Source organism: Lactuca saligna, chromosome 5 (assembly GCF_052625555.1).
Source record: "Lactuca saligna cultivar CGN05327 chromosome 5, ASM5262555v1, whole genome shotgun sequence".
In the NCBI taxonomy this organism is placed as follows: Eukaryota; Viridiplantae; Streptophyta; class Magnoliopsida; order Asterales; family Asteraceae; genus Lactuca; species Lactuca saligna.
Window position 1 is genome coordinate 261,504,790 of NC_136421.1, and position 21,933 is coordinate 261,526,722.

The 21,933-nt window shown below is 32.1% G+C and overlaps 3 protein-coding genes and 1 pseudogene across 3 annotated transcripts; 3 read left to right on the forward strand and 1 right to left on the reverse strand.

Annotated features, from left to right (window-relative positions):
* Positions 1 to 1,523: 1,523 nt before the first annotated feature.
* Positions 1,524 to 6,705, forward strand: LOC145047591 (shaggy-related protein kinase kappa-like). The gene is made up of 13 exons (XM_078995895.1): positions 1,524 to 1,838; positions 2,628 to 2,893; positions 3,096 to 3,188; positions 3,298 to 3,357; positions 3,983 to 4,255; positions 5,003 to 5,077; positions 5,173 to 5,229; positions 5,328 to 5,468; positions 5,533 to 5,583; positions 5,684 to 5,779; positions 5,883 to 5,966; positions 6,077 to 6,179; positions 6,438 to 6,705. The coding sequence occupies exons 2-13, from the start codon at positions 2,738 to 2,740 to the stop codon at positions 6,527 to 6,529; spliced, it is 1,281 nt and encodes a 426-aa protein (XP_078852021.1). The 5' UTR covers positions 1,524 to 1,838; positions 2,628 to 2,737; the 3' UTR covers positions 6,530 to 6,705.
* A 3,643-nt stretch (positions 6,706 to 10,348) lies between these two features.
* LOC145046589 (uncharacterized) lies at positions 10,349 to 11,246 on the forward strand (annotated as a pseudogene).
* Positions 11,247 to 14,534: 3,288 nt separating this feature from the next.
* LOC145047592 (stromal 70 kDa heat shock-related protein, chloroplastic-like) lies at positions 14,535 to 17,554 on the forward strand. Its single transcript, XM_078995896.1, has 8 exons — positions 14,535 to 15,218; positions 15,302 to 15,554; positions 15,653 to 15,732; positions 15,821 to 15,963; positions 16,052 to 16,150; positions 16,226 to 16,415; positions 16,479 to 16,877; positions 16,942 to 17,554. Exons 1-8 carry the CDS (start codon positions 14,679 to 14,681, stop codon positions 17,347 to 17,349), a joined length of 2,112 nt encoding a protein of 703 aa, XP_078852022.1. The 5' UTR covers positions 14,535 to 14,678; the 3' UTR covers positions 17,350 to 17,554.
* Positions 17,555 to 18,855: 1,301 nt separating this feature from the next.
* Positions 18,856 to 19,690, reverse strand: LOC145047593 (uncharacterized). Its single transcript, XM_078995897.1, has 2 exons — positions 19,526 to 19,690; positions 18,856 to 19,110 (listed from the first exon to the last, which is right to left on the reverse strand). Exons 1-2 carry the CDS (start codon positions 19,599 to 19,601, stop codon positions 18,872 to 18,874), a joined length of 315 nt encoding a protein of 104 aa, XP_078852023.1. The 5' UTR covers positions 19,602 to 19,690; the 3' UTR covers positions 18,856 to 18,871.
* Between the last annotated feature and the right edge of the window lie 2,243 nt (positions 19,691 to 21,933).

Genomic DNA, 21,933 nt, shown 5'->3' on the forward strand with positions numbered 1-21,933 from the left:
ATAAATTTGTCAGAAATATCATGATTGTGTCATCGAACATTATTTCTTTAAATATTGTAACTTTTTTTTTCAAATTGTTTATCATAGATAATGTTAGAATAAATCTAAGTTTTAAAAAAAAAAAACATACAAAAATATATGTTTTTTTTAGGTTAGAAAATATCTAAAGATATTTGAAGTCTCTAGTTCAGATCTGCACTCTTAAAAAAACAAACAATTTGCGAAACATAATGTATGTTTGTGGTGTGCACGATAAGAACAAAAAAGACCAAGAAAATCTCGAGATAAAAAAACATACAACACCTACACAAACTAATCAAAATATTAAAAAAAAAATAACTTTAATTCAACCAAAGTTTTATAAGCGTTTTAAGAAAAACATAAATTATTTTAGATAAACAATCCAAGCATCCCTTTAACTTGTCATAGGCACCAATTTTAAAGATGAAAGCATGCAACATTATTTTTGGAGATCTTGATTATTAACGAAACTTAAAGGCCAATATTCATTTATGTTCCTAGAGTACGCAACAAAAATTTGGGACAATATGCATTGCTTACATCGGATTTACTTTTTTTTTTTTTTTTTTTTTTTTTTTTTTTTAATACAAATAATCAAATTTATTGTGATATTGACCGATTTAGTGAAATATTAACTTATACATGAGGTTTCATTACTTCACATAATATAGCATCGAATACGACATAACGATATGATTAATTTTTTTTATTAGAAATATATTTTAATTTTTGCGTTTTGCTTTTTTCTTTCTATCTCAGACTTTCTGGTATACTGAACACGAGGTTCGCCGTGGCCACAACCAACGGCTGTACATACTATCCCAACCCTCTGTGGTTGTGGTCACAACATTTGACCATGAGTTTTCTCTTTGTGGTGGTGATGTAGATGTAGAAGAATGTAGTAGTTGGAAAGACCATCATGAATGACCTCACAGTTGAATTAACTATTTAGTTAAACTTGTTACAACCAATGAAAATAATATGATTAATGCATTTATCAAAATATACGAGATTTTTTTTGTTGAAATATGTAACACTACTTAAAAAATAATAATAATATAAGAAACAATGTATTAGTTTTTCACTCTCGTTTGTTTAAATAACACGTAACGTTTCAATTAATATATAACGTACACGTACATATCAATTATTCAAAAACCAATAATATTATCAACCAATGTAAAACATTTATTAAAAATTAATAATGTATTTCAAATGTGTACGAATACCAGTTGCATTTAATTGATATATATATATATATATATATATATATATATATATATATATATATATATATATATATATATATATATATATATATATATATATATATATATATAATGGTTTAACAAAATGATTGTATAATATAATTTAACGAGAAATCGAATATCCTTATTTAATACTAGTATAGACTATAGAAAAATAATAAACTAAATTAAAAAATATGGTAATTTATGAGTTTATTATCCCGTTTATTTAATGAAAGAGTGAAATGAAAACAAAGATCTGACACCCTACTTGTCAGCAAACAAAGAAACGCAAAAGACTTTTATCATCTCTCAGTTGCAAGTTTGTGATAGTATCCCACACCCAAAAGATCAAAATTCCAAAAAACCCTCTCGCTATCTCTCAAGAAGACGCAGTAAACTGGTGGAGAGAGAAAACCCAATTACAGATAATGGTAAAATAAAGAAGAAAACCCCCCCAACACCCAAAACGATAAAGCAATCGGATCAAGAAACTGTCACTCGTCTATTTCAACAAACTACAGTGAAATGCACAATACCTGCTCCCAATTCTCTGCGAAATTCGGCACGGTGAGTGATTTAACTTTGCTTTTTACACCGATTAGCTCCTGGATGATCGAAATCATCTCCGATCCACTACATGATGGGTTGAAGAATGACTGATCGTTTAAAATTCAGATTTATTATGCTTTTTTGTAGATTAATTTCGATTAGATTGTACTTGGATCTGACTGATGGTGAATTATACTATTTTTGTGGTTCATACGCCATCAAGCTATTTCTGACGAATAATTGATTTATGATTCCCTTTTACATGGGATGTTTGGATGTAATTTTTAGAGCGATTACATAAAACGACAATAATCAGTTCTGTATTTGGCATTTAGCCATCAAATAAACACTTTCATTATTTTGCCTGATTCTATTAACTATTTCAGGTTGATGTTATTTGCAACTCCAACTCCAAATCCAAGAACTCTCTCTTACTTAGCTAATTAATTTATTTTGATTCACTATTACATAATCCCTTTCCAAAACCAATTCAAACTATTAAATGATTGGTTGGAACAAGGACGGCCTGATTTCTTTTGTTATTATTATTATTATTATCTAGAATTCTCAAAAAGCAATAGAATAAGTGTTTTGAATATTTCCTTTCATTTGTTTATTTATGCTTGACTAATCTAGATTTGATGCATGCATCAGAAGTTTCTCTTGCTATTGTTAGGTGATCATAACATCTAGCTTACCATTTATGCTGCATTTGTAATCAATTTCGTCACATACATTGTTTCATTTACATCAAAGATTATGCGAGAAACTTACTATTTTAATCTGTGGTTTGTTATGTTTTGTCAGGAGCACATGTTTGTGAGTGGAATAATCTTGAGGGACACAAAAGTGTTTGTGAAGGGTAACAATTATTAGAAAGTTTTAGGCATCATTTGGCATAAGAAAAGAACTAGAAGATGGCCTCTGCTAGCCTAGGACATGGGGGAGTTGGGAGTTCAAGAACAGTTAGTGGCTTTAATGAATCGTCTAGTGCTGCAGTTGATCGATTGGGGAGGGGAATGCTTGAAATGCGTATTAGAGACAAGGTGGAACGTGATGATGACAAAGTCAGTGTAAGTACTTTCTCTTGGGATATTTTCTATGATGAGGGCATTTGTGTCTTTTGAGTTGGACAAATAATTCTACTTTTGTCCCATTTATCTTTGTCTTAGTCCTATGCATGCCAAACACAGTAGTTGTTTGTTTGTAACAAATGGGGTCTATAATTAGTGATGAGTTGAATTATTTTATTGAAAATTGAATTTAATATTCCAGGATAGTGAACCAGTGATGATACATGGGGCGGGTACAGAAGCTGGACATGTGATAAGAACAACAACTGGAGGGCGTAATGGTCAACCTGAACAGGTGAGAAGTAATAAGTTTTAAACTTGTAATATTTACATGGATTCTCATGAAAATATGTTATATATGCTAAAATATCCTTTTTTTTTTTTTTTTTTTCTTTTTATGACAGACTGTGAGCTACATAGCAGAGCATGTGATTGGGACTGGCTCTTTTGGTGTTGTTTTTCAAGTAAGTATGGCTCAGTTGTTTCGTTTTTGTCTTAATGGGCTTAATGAGAAGACATAGGAGTTGTTTCTTTTTTTCCTCATTGAGTCATGTATGAGTAAAGTGGCTGAATGGGTAATGATGTCTGTTTGAATAAAATGGTGTTTACATAAGGTGATAAGGTCTGTTTGTTTCTTTTCTAGAATGAATAAACCATCTGAATGAAACTAAATAATTATTTTACCCTTGCATTGTAACAAATAGTTTCACTATATTCATCTATATTCACGTGAGATCAGTTAGGTGAAAAAAAAAGATAAGAGAGGCAAATAGGTGAAAAGGGTTGGTGTGTTAATACGTTAAGCAAGGTTTTTGGCTTAACCCATTAAGTCATTCTGTTCAGATCAAGTAAAACAGAAACAATCATATATAGCTATCCAGATTAAGTGCTTAACCTATCAAGCTCATTAAGTGAAAAAGAAACAATATATGGGTGTTTCCTTTTAACACAAATTGTCCCATTAAGTCTTAGCATTTTACAAATCTACCCTCATCTATTATTGGCTTCCAACTTTCAACATCATTTATGAAGATGGTGGTTTGGTTCAGTTTCTGATAAGTTGATGCATTTTTTGTAATATTGGTGTAGGCTAAATGCAGAGAAACAGGGGAAATTGTGGCAATCAAGAAAGTTCTTCAAGACAAGCGTTACAAGAACAGGGAGCTACAAATCATGCAAATGTTGGATCATCCAAATGTTGTGGCATTAAAGCATTCGTTCTTTTCAACCACTGAAAAAGAGGAGCTTTACCTCAATCTTGTTCTTGATTTTGTTCCTGAAACTGTTAGCCGAACTGCAAGGCATTACACTAGGATGAACCAACGAATGCCATTGATATATGTCAAGTTGTATACCTATCAGGCATGTGCTACTGCTACCTCACTTTATGTTACATCTTTGGTCCCTGATTTTACTTTGCTTTTGCAAATGTGGTCCCGATAAGTTTTCTTTTGAAATTTTGGTCCTTATTTGAGGTTTTTCTAATGTTTTTGGTCCAGGAACAAAGTAAAATGACTACTTTTGGTCACTTGGTGTTGTTGGTTTTTGCAATTTTGGTCCCAAAAATAGTCATATTATTTGAAACATGGACCAAAAAAGTTACATAAACCTCAAATTAGGACCGAAATTACAAGCAAACTTTTTGGGACCAAATTACAAATACAAATCGGCTATACTTGGGGACCAATTTTTTTTTTATTAACTCTAAATTAAAGTACAATATTAGTCCCTAAGTATCACTATTTTTGGCAAATTTGGTCCCAAAAAGTTTTCTCTTGCAATTTTGGTCATTATCTGAGGTTTTTGAATGTTTTGGTCTGTGTTCCACTTAAAATGACTATATTACCCTTTTTTGTTTTTTTTAATATGCATGATTAAACCTTTTGGACCCAAATTGCAAAAATCAGCGATACTTGGGGACCAATTTTGTTAATTTAGTCTTATTTTTATTTTTTGCTTAGACCGTTTCTAATTTATGGTATATATGGGACATAATTATTTTCAGATTAGATATGAAAAGATTAAAGATCCAATTTACAAATAGGACATGAAAATGTAGCTCCAGTTTTAATTTTTTTTTTTGAATCTTTTATATACTTTTTGGTGCAGATATGCAGGGCACTTGCATATATTCATAATTGTATCGGGATATGTCACCGTGACATCAAACCACAGAATTTACTTGTAAGATTAGTCTTGATGATTTATGCACTTATTATTTTTTTTTTTAATTATTGTTATTTGGTTGTGTTGTGTTAAATCTTATTTGCTACTTTCAGGTGAATCCACACACACATCAGCTGAAACTTTGTGACTTTGGAAGTGCTAAAGTTCTAGTAAGTCTTATCAACAGTGCATAGTAACTCAATATGTTATGTACTTTTTGAGTTATGTACTATTTTTAAGTATTATTAATTATTTTATTTTTTTTCAGGTGAAAGGAGAGCCTAATGTTTCATATATCTGTTCAAGATATTATCGTGCCCCAGAGCTGATATTTGGTGCCACTGAATATACAACAGCCATAGACATATGGTCAACAGGCTGTGTCATGGCTGAACTACTACTTGGACAGGTACTCTTCTACTTTTCTTTTCAATTTTTTTTTTAATTTTTTAAAAATTTTATTTTGTTTGCAGCCTCTGTTTCCTGGAGAAAGTGGTGTTGATCAATTGGTTGAGATTATCAAGGTAAGTTTTGGTTTCATATATATATATATATATAAAAAAAATTACATTTTGTAGAGATATATAAAACATAAAATATAAGTTTGTGTAATTGTTTATATAGGTTTTGGGAACACCTACAAGAGAGGAGATAAAGTGTATGAATCCAAACTACACTGAGTTCAGGTTTCCTCAAATTAAGCCTCATCCATGGCACAAGGTTGGTTAATACAACTCTTTAATTATACCAATACTTCACATGGATCCTTAAAATTATTTCTTTATTTGATAAATATTTAACATTTTTCTTCTACTTTTTTCAGGTTTTTCAGAAGCGATTACCTCCTGAAGCAGTGGATCTTGTTTGTAGGTTTTTTCAGTATTCACCCAATTTGCGCTGCACTGCTGTGAGTTTAAATTTTATAAATGAAACTTTAGCTGTATAGGTGAATGAAGTGGTGATTGTTTTATTTTATTTTTTTTTAAAATATTTTTATAAATTTACCATTTTTTGCAGTTGGAAGCATGTGTCCACCCCTTCTTTGATGAATTGAGGGACCCAGCTACCCGTCTTCCCAATAATCGTCCCCTTCCTCCACTCTTTAATTTTAAACCACAAGGTAAGAGTTACATTCATAACCTAATTAATAATAATTTAAATTGGTATTATTCTTTCTATTAAAGAATCTTGTAGACACAAATGAGTTAATAAATAATGATAATAATGGCAAATGAGTAACTTCAAACATTTGAAATCTGTCTAAAGAAGCAAATGTTGCATCATCTTTTTATGGAACATTGGTATTTAAATTGTAAAGCTTCCAAAAAAGAAAATGTTTTAAATTCAGATATATGATTTTTGTGTTTTTGTGTTACAGAGCTTGCTGGAATTCCAAGAGAGACTGTTCACAGGCTTATCCCAGAGCATGCTCGGAAACAGAACTTGTTCATGGCTTTAAACATTCAGTGAATTTGGGCTATTTTGTGTCTGCACCAATATGCTTCTTATTACTTGTATGTTATTGTTACGTATGAGCTTGTTGTTATGATATGAGGCTGAGTTGGGTATAGAAAGTGAGCCTAAAGTTTTTAAATCGTAATATATATTTTTGTGGTTTGTTGTATTTGTTAATTGATTTCCTTCCATTTTGGTGTCGTATTCATCCTAGTATATTGTCCCTATGCCCTAGCAGTAAGTAGGTGAGAATCTTTAGGTGAAATCTCAGGTTCAATTCTTCCTTTTTTGTTTGGGGGACTATTGATTTATTTCCTCATATTGACTTGCAACGCCTCTCAATGTTCAAGCTCATGCATGCATGTCTTTACCTTTATATATGGCACCCTTTAGTTGCACGTTGAATATGATAGCACATACAACTTGTGTGTAATATGTTTTTTCCTTCTTTAATTCCTTGCATTGTAGTTCTTTGTTGTGTACAAGGAAAGTTCCGATCATCAAGTTAACAAACCGGTATTAGAGGCTTCATCAATGGCTGAGTTTTCAAGTAGTATGTGGTGTCAAGAAACTTAATAACCAAAACTACAACTCTTGATCGACTTGCATTATCTCATATATGCAGGGACAATATTTGTGCAAGTTGTGAGTTGTCTAACTGTTACGACAATGGAGTTCTATTAATGTGGAAGATCAAGGCGGTTAAAGGCTATCTTTATTTTGAAGACAACCCTTGGATAAGATGTATTAGAACATATTAGAGATGTGATGACTCCTAAGAAGCATGTGATACTCTATATGCGTTGTTTCTCTTCACACAAAACTTCAACTCCTTGAAATCAAATTTCTCTTAGGTGTTGTTTGTTTTTCTATAAAAACATCTTCAAACCACTTATTGCTGCGCGGCGCAGCACACACGCAACACTTTCCCTCTCCCTCTCGCAGTAGTTTATTTTTTGGAAGACTTCAGACTATAAAACCTTTGCGTATGTGCTGCGTGGCGCAGCACTTGACTTACCTCTTCTAACCTCTTCAGCTTTCATTTTTTCTAAGTGTTTTTTTAAGAATTTTTGTATAACTTTTTTTTTTTAATTTTTTTTTTTAAACTTTGATTTTCTTAAATTTTTATTTACGGATGTGATACATTTTGTTTTTATAATTTCCATGATTTTTTTTAACTTGATTTTTTTAATTATTTTTACTGTTTTATTAATAATATTTTCAGTTTCAGTTACATCTTTTTTTAACGTGTGTAATTTTTTACGAACTTTGTAGACAACGTTTGCAATATTTTCTTAATTTTTTTATTATTTTTCTTTTTAATGTTTTTTAAAATTAGTTTTTTTTCTAGAATAAAACTATTAGCTTCTTTTATATTTTTTTAAGGTTTTTTTTTTTTTTTTTTTTTTTTTTTTTTTTAAGTTATATATATATATATATATATATATATATATATATATATATATATATATATATATATATATATATATATATATATATACATGTTCTTGTTATTATTATTTCAATGTTTTAAGACTAGAATTATTAAGTTTAAGTGTTGAGAACTATTTTCAATTTATAAAATTAGTTTATTTAAATTTTAGTTTACTGCAGCAGTCTGTAGATGTTAAAAAACAAACATGCTTCTTATTATTATAGGTTGCAGCCGTTTGTTCCACCTCTTCTGCTACAGAGGATTGCAGAGGTGATCTGCAGACTTCATTAATTTTCGCTTCGAAAAAACAAACAGCACCTTAGTGCTTAAATATGACATGTCTATTCCCAAATACTTTCACAAAGTAAAGTCCATATGTAGAGATATCTCTGGTTTTGATCCTCATATATATATACATATCAGCGAACCAATGATGAAAGGAATCATCATTCATGGTTTAAAACATGAATTTAGAAGTTTTGTGGCTTCAATACAAGGATGATCTACCTAACCATCACTTATTGAATTTGAAAACTTGTAGTTAGAGCACGAAGCTTTAGCAAAGGAGATGGGTGATCTCTCATTAAAAACCGAAGAGAAAGTCTTTTAAGTAGAGAAGGGTAAGGGTAAGTTCAGATCAAACCCAACCAACCATGGTCCGAAACGCAATTTTGATATAACAAAATGACACAAATCTAAAAAGGTTTTTGGCATATGGATGACTTGTGATTAAGACTACCCCAATCGGCACACATGGACGGGCGGATCACCCATTTTAATTTAAAAAAAATAAATTAATATCTGTGGCCTAGGCCACATGGACGACCCAAAGTTCACAAAAGTTCACCACATCTTATCTTGCCACATGTTATAAATTGAAAGGGGAACTGTATATATATTTTTTAGATTTTTAGGTAAGAGTTATTATATTTAAAAATCCAATATTATTTTAGTAAACTTTTTTTTTTAAAATATTAAAATTCATGGTTTTTATTCTCTATAAATAGAGTATAATATTGATATAGTTCATATCTCATCTTAACTCTTCCTTTCTAAACCTTTTTATTTCTTTGATACCATGGATCCAAATTTCGTTTTAAATCTTGACGATTATCAAGATTATTAAAACTTTCAAGATTATGAAAGCTCTCAATTTTTCCTAAATTTGAATCAATTCCCTATCGCTGAAAATATTCAAACCTCACAAAATATCGGAAAAAACCCAAGAGGCGATAAATGAGATGCTGATGAAGATATCGCTTTAATGTCAGCATATTGCATCGTTAGTGAAGATAAGCGTCGTGGAAAAAACCAAAAGAAAACATCAATATGGGCACAAGTGAAGGAGCTATATGATGTAAATCAAGCAGAAAACCCAGGAAAGCTTGGTAATATGAACATAGCTCAAATGAAAGGTCGTTATAAACAACTTAATGAAAGTGCTGGAAAATGGGTTGGTGTTTATTAAGAAGCATATAGAAAAAGAATAAGTGGAATGAGTATGAAAGATGTTGAGAATGAAGCTCATAAGTTATATGAGACACCTGGAAGCAAGTTCAATGACACGATTGTTTTTAATGAGGTTATGTGTAAGCATCGAAAATGGGATCTATAACTAGGTCATGATGCAACACGATAACGTCCTGAATATAAAGTGGATGATGAAGAAAGTGGTGGTAGCACAAAAAGATCAAGGTCAACTGAAGAAGGATACTATTGTGTCCAATCCAACACAGAAGGGGCAAGTATTGGTGGTTTAACAATTAACCGTCCAACAGGTAAAGATGCAGCTAAAAGAAAAGAAAAATGTAAGTCTTCTAATGAAGTTGTTGCAGAACTTCGTGCGATGGGGCTTAGTAGAGATAGTGAAGTAGAAGTAATGAAAAAAAGAATTGACTTGGATCAACAAAGGGAGCAAAAAATGGATGAAGGGAAGCTAATAAAGATGCATAATTTGCATTTGAACACACTCCTACAGAATAAGCAATTGTCGCCTGAAGAAGAAAACATAAAACTTTTTCTAATGTCTAAGTTTTATGGAAACTGATTACAGTTTAGTGTATGTTTTATTTTCAGTGTGCTTTAATGTATTTGTAAGCTATTTTATTATGTATTTGTAAGCTATTTTACTGAATGCAGAGTTGTCATTATCATCTTTATTAAATGTAGGGTTGTTTATCATCTTTCAGAGACACCACTACATACTTTCATATCCACCTTTAACTCTTCATTTCACTCTTCATTTCTAATGTATTTGAAAAATGTCTCATAATGCAAACTCATCAGATGGTTCCGGTTCATCAAATGTGAATGAATATGATGAATGGGAAGCATGAGTTGTTAAACAAAATCGACAACTTGATGTTATCATGAGTGAGTTACTCATAAGCATACCAATTATGAGCATAAGAGATCACCCAAGAGCAAGAAGGAGGTATTGTGATTGGGAACGTGAGCAGGGTAAGACACGTTTGATGAAAGACTACTTTGTTGACAACCCAACGTATGGTGAAGAAAAAATTCGAGGTAGATTTCGAATGGGAAAACCACTATTTTTCCGTATAGTGGAAGCTGTTATAGCCAATGACTGATATTTTCAACAAAGACGTGATGCCACAGGCAAACAAGGTCTTTCACCATTACAAAAATGTACCGGAGCTATGCGGGTGTTGGCATATGGGACATCAGTAGATGCACATGATGAATATTTGAGAATGAGTGAGACTATAACAAGGGATGCTCTTGTAAAGTTTGTGGAAGGTGTTATTTCATGATTTCGTGAAGAGTACCTTAGACGCCCCAATCAAGATGATTTGGCATGACTGCTCCATGTTGGAGAAGAACATGGATTTCCAGGTATGGTAGGCAGTATTGACTGCATGCACTTGGAATGGAAAAAATGTCCGACAGCTTGGGCTGGACAATATGTAGGTAGAAGCGGTAAGACAACAATAATTTTGGAAGCTGTTGCATCGTATGACTTATGGATATGACATGCATTCTTCGGAACATCGGGTTCATGCAATGATATTAACGTCCTCCAAAGATTTCCTCTTTTTCATGATGTCTTGGCAGGTCGATCGAGAAAATCATATGGCTTATTATCTCACTGATGGCATATATCCTTCATGGGCTGCCTTTGTCAAGTCAATAAGTTCTCCACAACTTCAAAAACACAAGTAATTCGCTGAACATCAAGAGGCTGCTAGAAAAGATGTTGAACGAACATTTGGAGTTTTACAAGCTCGTTTTGTATTTTTTTTCATCGCCCTTGTCTTGTGTGGGACAAAGATATGATGGGTAAAATTATGATTGCATATATCATTATTCATAATATGATAGTTGAGGATGAACGATACACATACCTTCATTATTATGATCCATCCGAATTTATAACAGCAGAAGACGAACAATCATTTGAATACTCTACTCAATGAATTGCAGATCTATCCAGTTATATGACCAATAGGGTACAAGTTCGCAATAGAGATGATCATAACGCTCTAAAAGACGATTTGATTGAGCATATATGGAAAAAATTCAACACTGAGGAATAATTATATAGTTTGCATCTTCCGTATTTGTAATTTATTTTATCTATTTTATTAAGTATTTTTCAGGAATGTAAAATAATTTTTAATAATTTCATGCTTGAAATAAATAATTTAGTTGTTTCAAAATAAAATATTTAATTTTAATATTTCTAGTAGTTTTTAGTAAAATAAATCATATTTTTTAAGGAAAAATGTGTTTGGGTTGGGTTGCTAATGGGTGTAAAAAATTGGATTGAGTTGGGTTGTATAAGTGGAAAAGAGAGAAAATAGTTTTTTATTAAAAAGTTGGATTGGGCTGGGTTGCTGATGGAGATAGTTTAATGGTACTTAAAATAGGTTTTTGGCACCAAAAGCGCACCAACAAAAAATGTATATTTATACACAACCCCATTTGTATCACTACACATGCACTATCATGTCATCCACTTCCCCAGTGTGCTTTACAACCTCTCCGTTACCCCTTGACCACCGCTAGTAGTTGTGACCCAAATCAAAGTAGCTAGCTTATGTGATTGTGTGTTTCGCACCTGATAACTTGTACCAGTTTAGCTCAAGTCCCTTTTGATCTCATGAAAATCCTAGAAGGTGTTTTTTGAATTTTATGTCGATAAGCTCAAGTCCCTTTTGAATTTAATTTTGACATACAAAATATATTACAATTTTGAGTTTTATAACCCGATCCAAATCACCATAAGTTTAGTTTTTGAGTTTTGTTAGACCGCACTGAAAAAATCACCTTAACAAAGCCTATGGTCAAAATAATTCGATCTTATTCACATACAAAATATTAAAATATGTTACAATTATACGTTCAAATCCTAGTCAAAGTTTTGGTCAACATTGTCATTTCCATTGTGTGTATCGTATCTAATAACTTGTATCAGTTTAGCTCAAGTCCCTTTTAGTTTCATGAAAATCCTAGAAGATGTTTTTTGAATTTCATGAAAATCCTAGAAGATGTTTTTTGAATTTTATATCAATAAGCTCAAATCCCTTTTGAATTTAATTTTGACATACAAAATATATTACAATTTTGAGTTTAATTTTGAGTTGGGAATATGACTTATGAAGGTAATTAACTTTTCGGTATGTTCACATCTGGGTAACTATCTTTTTTTTGTACACATTTAGGTAACAAACTTGTTGGAAATGTTTACATATAACCATTATGACCTGCTATAGCAGGTTAAATCCTAGATGTAAACGTTTTCAACAAGTTCGTTACCTAGATGTGTACAAAAAAAAAAATAGTTACCTAAATATGAACAAAACGAAAAGTAAAAAATAAATTACACGAATGGTCTCTATGGTTTAGAGTAATTTGTGTTTTTGGTCCATAACTTATTTTTTTTTAAACTTGGATGGTCCTTATTGCTTATTTTTGTTGCGCGTTTGGTTCATGTCTTACCTAATGAGACTATTGTGCCTTATTAATTTATTTTTTAATTAATTTTCTTATTTATCTATTTATTTTTTGTATATTTAAAAAAATTAATAGACCACCCTACTGTTTATTTTTTAATTAATTTATTTTTTTAACTCGGAAGGGCTCTACTGTTTATTTTTGTTACGCGTTTGGTTCATGTCTTACCTAAAAAGATTATTTTGCCCTTATTAATTGTTTTTAATTAATTTTCTTATTTATATATTTAAAAAAATTAATATACCCCACATATCTGTATCTCTTCACCGTAATCCTGAAACCACATTTGAAAATTTTAATTTGGGTCTTACCGGTCACCTTCTCATCTCTTATCCTCCCAAACTTCTATTTCTTTTCCATCTTTAGTAACATCGACGTCTTCACCATCCTTCTTTTTTTGGTACTTCAACTCTAGCGAACCAACACCATAACCTACAGTCTCTTCATCATTAGTGGGTTGTGGTATTGATTCGACAGAGTTAAAGGACCGAAAAAAGAAGTGACGATGAAGACGTCGATATCAATAAAAATGGAAAATAAATAGAAGCTGAGAAGGATGAGAGACGGGATGGTGAGGAGATACATATATGCGGGATCTACTATTTTTTCTTAAATACATAAAGTATAAGTACATAAACAAGAAAATTATTTAAAAAAATAAATTAATAAGGGCACAATAGTCTTTTTAGGTAAGACATAGACCAAGCTCGTAACAAAATTAAACAGTAGGGACCATCCGAGTTAAAAAAAATAAATTAATTAAAAAATAAATAGTAGGGATCATCCGAGGAGATACAAATATGTGTGGTCTATTAATTTTTTTTAAATATGTAAAAAATAAATAAATAAATAAGAAAATTAATTAAAAAATAAATTAATAAGGGCACAATAGTCTTTTTAGGTAAGTCAGGGACCAAACGCGCAACAAAAATAAATAGTAGGGACCATCCAAGTTAAAAAAATAAGTTAGGGACCAAAAATACAAATTCCCCCAAACTACAGGGACTATTCGTGTAATTTAATTTTTACTTTTCGTTTTGTTCATATTTGGTTAACTATTTTTTTTACACATCTAGGTAACGAACTTGTTGAAAGCGTTTACATCTATGATTTAACATGTTATAACAGGTCATAATTGTTATATGTGAACACTTCCAACAAGTTTGTTACTCAAATGTGTAAAAAAAAAAGATAATTACCCAGATGTAAACATACCGAAAAGTTAATTACCTTCATAAGTAATATTCCCTTTTGAGTTTTATAACTCAATCCAAATCACCAAAAGTTTAGTTTTTGAGTTTTGTTAAACCGAAAAAATCACCTTAACAAAGCCTATGACCAAAAACTTTGCCTATGGCCAAAAACTCAAAAGTTTTGGTAAACATTGTCGTTTCCATAAGTCCCGAAACACCCTCAACAATGTCAAATTCAAAATCGCCACTTCCACAAGTCCAAGTCGAAACACCCTCAACAATGTCGAATTCAAAATCGCCCCTTGAATATTGAGAGTATCATAAAAGCCCCTCTATTTTTAAATTATGCCAAAAAGTTTAATATCTACCCTATGCTTTACATTTCTTATCATGTTGGTTTAAGCTTTGTTAACAGGACCTCCGACCCACCCAAGACCCAACCCTCTGTCCTTACATTATCTTCTTCTCAATTTCCTTTCCCATTTACTCCTTCGTCTTGCCCAAATTTTCTAGGGTTTAAGCGGCTCAGGATTTCACTTCTCAACCTGAGCAGCAACATATGGCGTCAACAACAGCTCAGATTCACCCTCTTGGAGGCAAACCTTTTGCTTCTACTATCAAGTTCCCCAAAACAGTCTTATTCGGCCAAGGTTTAAGGAATTCTGTCTCCTTTTCACAGCAAATATCATTTGCGAAACTTAACAAGAGTAGAAGAAATCGTAGCAATGGTCCTCTTAGAGTCGTCGCTGAGAAAGTTGTGGGAATCGATCTCGGAACTACCAACTCTGCTGTTGGTGCGATGGAAGGTGGGAAGCCTGTCATCGTGACCAACGCCGAGGGGCAGAGGACGACGCCGTCGGTTGTGGCGTACACGAAGAACGGAGATAGGTTGGTTGGACAGATTGCTAAGAGGCAGGCCGTTGTGAATCCTGAGAACACCTTCTTTTCAGTGAAGAGGTTTATCGGTAGGAAGATGTCGGAGGTGGACGAGGAGTCAAAGCAGATTTCGTATACGGTTGTGCGTGACGAGAACGGGAACGTTAAGCTCGATTGCCCTGCTATTGGAAAACAGTTTGCCGCTGAGGAAATTTCAGCACAGGTACACCAGTTCTCCCTATACCACTTAATTTGTAAGATATTTTTGCCCTAATTTGGCTTAACTTGTTGCATCTCCATTATCAGGTTTTGAGGAAGCTTGTGGACGATGCTTCGAAGTTTCTGAATGATAAGGTCACGAAAGCTGTTGTAACAGTTCCTGCTTATTTCAATGATTCCCAAAGAACAGCAACAAAAGATGCAGGTCGCATTGCTGGTCTTGAAGTTCTTCGTATTATCAATGAGCCCACCGCTGCATCACTAGCTTATGGTTTTGAAAGGAAAAACAATGAAACCATATTAGTGTTTGACCTTGGAGGTGGTACTTTCGATGTTTCAGGTGAGGGGACGACTTGAAATAACTTGGTTTTCAATCCAATATGATGTTTTATTGTAAATCTGTTTTCTGATGTTTGTTTCTCATTTTGTGGATTGTAGTTCTTGAGGTTGGTGATGGAGTTTTTGAAGTGCTTTCTACTTCCGGAGACACACATCTTGGTGGTGATGATTTTGATAAGGTTAGTATTGTTTTAGATCCAATACCATTGTCCATTTACTACCTTTTATAATTTCATTGCTATAAGCTTTTTTTACACTTCCATGTAGAGAATAGTTGATTGGCTTGCTGCAAGCTTCAAGAAAGATGAAGGCATAGATCTACTAAAGGACAAGCAAGCCCTGCAGCGTTTGACTGAGACAGCTGAAAAGGCTAAGATGGAACTTTCTACTTTGACACAGGCAAATATCAGGTACATGAATCATTTAAAAAAGTTTTTATTGCTGTTCTTACTTTCTAGCAAATGAGTTTTACTGATTTGTGGTTTATTTTCTTCCTAGCTTGCCTTTCATTACAGCCACAGCTGATGGCCCTAAACACATTGATACCACCCTCACAAGGGCAAAGTTTGAAGAACTTTGCTCAGATCTACTTGATAGGTTAGTGAATGAGTCTTTTTATTTTCCAACTGTTGTTAAAACTTAAAACTGATAAAGTATGGATCATTCTTTCAGGCTTAAAACCCCAGTTGAAAATTCATTGAGAGATGCAAAGCTATCATTCAAGGATCTTGATGAAGTGATCCTTGTTGGTGGCTCAACACGAATTCCATCTGTCCAAGAAGTTGTTAAGAGCTTAACTGGAAAAGAACCAAATGTTACTGTCAATCCGGATGAAGTTGTTGCTTTGGGAGCTGCAGTTCAGGTATAAAAACTTCATTCCATTCCATTCCATTCCATTCCATCCAATCAATTCTTTTGTTTTTAGGCTGGTGTTTTGGCGGGAGATGTGAGTGATATTGTGCTACTTGATGTGACACCATTGTCGATTGGACTTGAGACCCTTGGTGGTGTGATGACAAAGATCATACCAAGAAACACAACTCTCCCAAGTTCAAAATCAGAGGTGTTCTCAACAGCTGCTGATGGCCAAACAAGTGTTGAAATCAATGTTCTTCAAGGTGAGAGAGAATTCGTTAGAGACAACAAGTCTCTTGGAAGCTTCCGTCTAGATGGAATTCCTCCTGCTCCACGTGGGGTCCCACAAATTGAAGTCAAATTTGACATTGATGCAAATGGTATCTTGTCTGTAACTGCAATCGAAAAAGGCACAGGAAAGAAGCAAGATATCACCATTACTGGTGCTAGCACACTCCCTGATGATGAGGTATGTGTTAATTATTCTAGGCTCAGTTTTTTTTTTTGGCTACTAATATAATATGATGAAACAGGTAAAAAGAATGGTGAATGAAGCTGAGAAGTTTGCGAAAGAAGACAAGGAGAAAAGAGAAGCCATAGACACAAAGAACCAAGCTGATTCAGTGGTTTACCAGACAGAGAAACAGCTGAAAGAATTGGGAGAGAAGGTTCCTGCTCCGGTGAAAGAGAAGGTGGAGGAGAAGCTTGGGTTGCTGAAGGAGGCCATTTCGGGCGGGTCAACACAGAGCATAAAAGATGCCATGGCTGCCCTAAACCAAGAAGTTATGCAGCTCGGGCAGTCACTTTACAACCAGCCTGGTGCAGGTGCACCTGGGCCCGGTGAGACCCCGGGTGCTGAGGGCTCAGAAGCATCGGGCAAGGGTCCTACTTCTGCTTCTGAGGGAGATGTTATTGATGCAGATTTCACTGACAGCAAGTGAAAGTGAGTCATGTGATTGATTTTTTATTGTTAAAAGTTGTGTATAAGGGATTTTCTATTTTTGGATCTACGATGATTATGTTGTTTTAGAGTTGAAAAGGGACAGAAAGAATTGAAATTTTCCTTCGCTATAGGTAGAAGTATAATAAGTGTTGGCACTTGACATATTGAATTTTTGAGAACGGAGATGACATGGATTTCGTTTTTGTCCTTGTTCTGGTTCATCTTTTTCCGTTGATTCATAAAATATGTTTCTTATATGTAAGATGTTCGTATTTTCTTTTATCATGACTTAATGAATTTTTTTAATTGATAATACTTCAATTCATAATATAATATGCTTTCTGAAGATGGTAGAGGCGATAATTGATTGGTGGGTCCTGGTTGCTAATAGTATGCTCAAGCTCAACAGTTTATCTTTTTTTAGATTTTTATACAGTAACAAACTTAATATAATAATAGTTTATTAAAATTGATTTAGAGATCGTAAGCATTATAAATACATGTTAGATAACTTTCAAATTCACACCATGTGCCTACCTGGCCCATTCGACTTGTCTTTTTTTAACTGATTTTTTGCGACATTTAATTCATTGGAGAACATTTTGTTTATTTTTATTGTTAAATAAACGTATTATTGTCTCTAGAATTCACATCTATGTTATCATGATCGATAGCTTGTTATGGGTTTATGTACATCAATAAATCAAAGATCAAGTGTTTGAGTCTCAACAACCGTTGTATATAGTTATAATAACGGAAATGTGACATTGTTAAAAGAATAACTTTCCAAGAAAATCTGTGACATGCCTTTTAACTATTCATGTCGTAATGCTAGAAAATAAAATTTGGGATAACATTAAACCATTTCACAAGTAAAATAAATATGAATCCAACCAAATCAGACCCAGCATAGATAGTTTTTTTTTTTTTTTTTTTTTTTTTTTTTTTTTTTTTTTTTTTTTCGACTCAAAAGCGGTTATATTTTTGTGGATAGATGTCAAAAGATGCAAAGTAGGCAGACCAGACAAAATAGGTAACGGGTTTAATTGGATAACCTTGGCTTTTAGTATATGTCAAAACAAGTACCTTACAAAATCTTCTTTCTCCTAAAGTCTATAAATAATATAACTACAAAATGATATTATGACAATACTAATTTAACTGTTATCCATAAACTGACTTCAGCAACATGTCAAAAGTATGGTGGTTCCTATAAAACATATATTTTCATAAACAAAACAGATAAAAGCATTGAAAAAAAGATGAGTACATCTTTTGTCATCATGTTGTTAAAAATCATACAAATTTCAATCACACGCTATAAAATTTATACAATTGCTTAATTCCAGAAACAAATGCTGGGAGTCGCCTTCCTGATGCACAACTACCACTTACACCTTTGTTCTGATTAAAAAAAAAATCAGTTTTGGGTGAATTAAGCTACAAAAACTTGTTATATATTGTACATATAGGAATCAAAATATTAAAGGGTATGGGAGCTTACCTTGATTGAAGTTAACTTAATCACGAAGACCAAGTTCAAGCTCAAGCTCATCATCTTGTTCAAACAGCTTTAGTAGACGAGCATATTGTTCATCACGTTTCTTCTTTTGCCATAACCTGTAGAGGAAAAATGACAAACCAGCAAATGCCCCAATCGTGATGAATGTTATCAGAATTGTAGATCCTTTTTTGCTACTTGAAGAAGAATGAGCATCAACTTTTGTCACATCTTTGGAATTTGAATCCTCTGAAAACCCTGAAATGATTTATAACACAGCACAAATGAATTATGACAACAGATAACTGTAGTAACTCAATGGTGTAACACCACAGGAGCCGATTTAAATTGGCAACTTAAATTCATCATATGCAATAGGTTAAATTTCATTAACATGTGCATAAACGCAATCGGAATAAACACCAGAACACATATTATGTCAGAATCTAGGAAGATAAACATATGCATAAACGCAATCGAATATTAAAACGCATATATCAAAACCTCCCTATTTACTGTTAAAGCGAGATGAACAGAAAATTTCTACTGACTCGCGATTTTGTTATTATAATTGACGTATTCAGGCGTAGATCTTTGAAGAAAACAAGCAATTGAGTAAACAGATTAAACCAAAGACAAAGATAGTTGTAGTGTAGAGATCTGAGGAACGAACCAGCAAAGAATTGTAGAGAAATCGAGGAAAAGAATAATAAGAAGCGGAGCGAACTCCGACGCGAGATCTCCGTCATCTCTCTCTGATAATATCAACGCAAAATTGCCAGGGTTTTCCGGATATGGCAGACAAGTGTTCATATAATAAGTTGCATCATTCAGCGTTATTTACAAGTCACAGTAAACTTGGGTTCCAAAAAACTAATTTCCAAATTTATCATTTTCGATTAAATAAATAGGATATTTTAGATAGGAAGTATATTTAAATTTGAAATATTATGAGAAAAAAAACATCCAGAAAATAAACAAATAAATAAAAATTATGTATTTAGTTATCAGACTAATGTACTAAACGGATTAATTATAACAAAATATTAAACATATATAAACTATAAACTAGTTTATAACCTGTGATAACCATGGTTATAAAATTAATTAAACTTTCGTATTAAAAAATCAAAATCATTAATAAGATATTTTAAATAAATTATTACTTCAAAGCTATTTTTTTAGTTATATAAAATTATAATCATTGATTTAAATAAATACGTGGAGTTATATCATTTTATAATTTATATTAATTTTATTTTAGTTTTTAATCTAATGTTATTAATTTAATATAATTAAAGGAAGAAAATTTAAATTTTGAAATTTAAAATGAAGAATCAATTATTAATTTAATAAAATTAGAGTGAGAAATTTAAAATTTGAAATTTGAAATGAATAATTAATAAGTTGACAAGTGGCATGATAAATGATATATAGCATTAATGAGGGGTTCTAATTGCATGACACTTGTCAATATGAGATTAAACCTATTCTTTTATTAGAATAGCGAGATTTATTTGAAACTGAAATTGAAATTTCAAAATTGAAATTAATAGTCATTATAATAGGTTTAATTTATGAAAACTAAATCAATAATATATTGAAAATCCACCTTCTACCTTTTTTAATAAACAAAACCATTTTTTGGCACATCAATTTTTCAAAAGCCATATTGTCATGTGTCATTTTTCTATTTTCTTATTATTCAACTTAAACCAAAAAAATCCGTTTCAAAATTTATTTTTGTAACTATATTTGCATAAAATCAACAACTTTAGAATTGTAGCATATAGATAAGTTGGTTGCCTATTCTCTTGATAATACAAATCCCTAAAAATCAGTAATAAACCAAGAATGAAATCATGCAAATATAAGATCAAAGGACTTTCCGAATTTTGGATGAGATTTCAAAAGTGGGTATTTTAGAGTCAAAAGGGGTTTATTTTTATTTTTTATCGGTGCCTTATAAGTTTAAAATAGGTGGGCTTTAGTTATATGTAATAACATAGAATAATTTATGTTTGATAAAAGAAAAAGAAATTTTAATTTATGTAAGTGTTTAAAAATTAGTCTAATGTGTATGAAGTGCCCTCAAACTTTGAAAATGTATTATTAATTCTAAATTTGTTTTAGTTGTCATCCCGTGTGTTACACGGGTTATAACCTAGTGAAAAATAAATATATGTCAAAATTATGATAAAATGACATGTAGTCAATTAAACGAAAGAAAAACATATGGCAAATTCATTTTTATTTATTAGATTAGAATATTGTAATTGTTATAAAGGTGATTTAAATGGAGGTTGGTCTAGATTTTATTTTACTAAATGTTAGATTTATTTTGTAAGTATTTATACTAAAGCATAAGTGCATGTTATTCAATGGTATAGTCCTAGTAATGATAATTTTAAGTAAAATTATAACTTCTCACATTTCATTTCAATTTTTTTAATCAAAGGCAATATAGACATAATTTTGTTAAATTTATTTTATCATAAAACTAATGGGAAAATAACTTATTAAGGTAACTAATTATTTCAATTGTCTATATATAGGTAATGTTCTTTTTTTTGTACACATTAAGGTAACTAACTTGTTTTGTTTGTTCACATTTAGGTAATATGACCGACTATCACTTGTTTTTGCTTATGTGGCATCCATCTGGCATATGACTTGAATACGTTGCACCTACGTGGCATGGTGCATATATGGGAAAATGACTTATTAAGGTAACTAACTATTTCAGTTGTCCGTATATAGGTAATGTTCTTTTTTTTTACACATTAAGGTAACTAACTTCATCTGTTTGTTCACATTTAGGTAATATGACAGACTATCACCTGTTTTTGCTTATGTGACATCCACCTAGCATGTTATTTGAATACGTTGCACCTACGTGGCATCCACCTGGCATATGACTTGTTTTGTTTCTTCTTCCTCATCTTATTCTTCAAAATAACAAGATGAATTTCAAGCTGATCATCCATGTGATTGCGGCTTACCATCACGTGTGAAGATTTCAAGAACTCCTGACAACCACGGAAGAAAATTTAGAGTTTGTCAAAACTCGATGGTAAATCA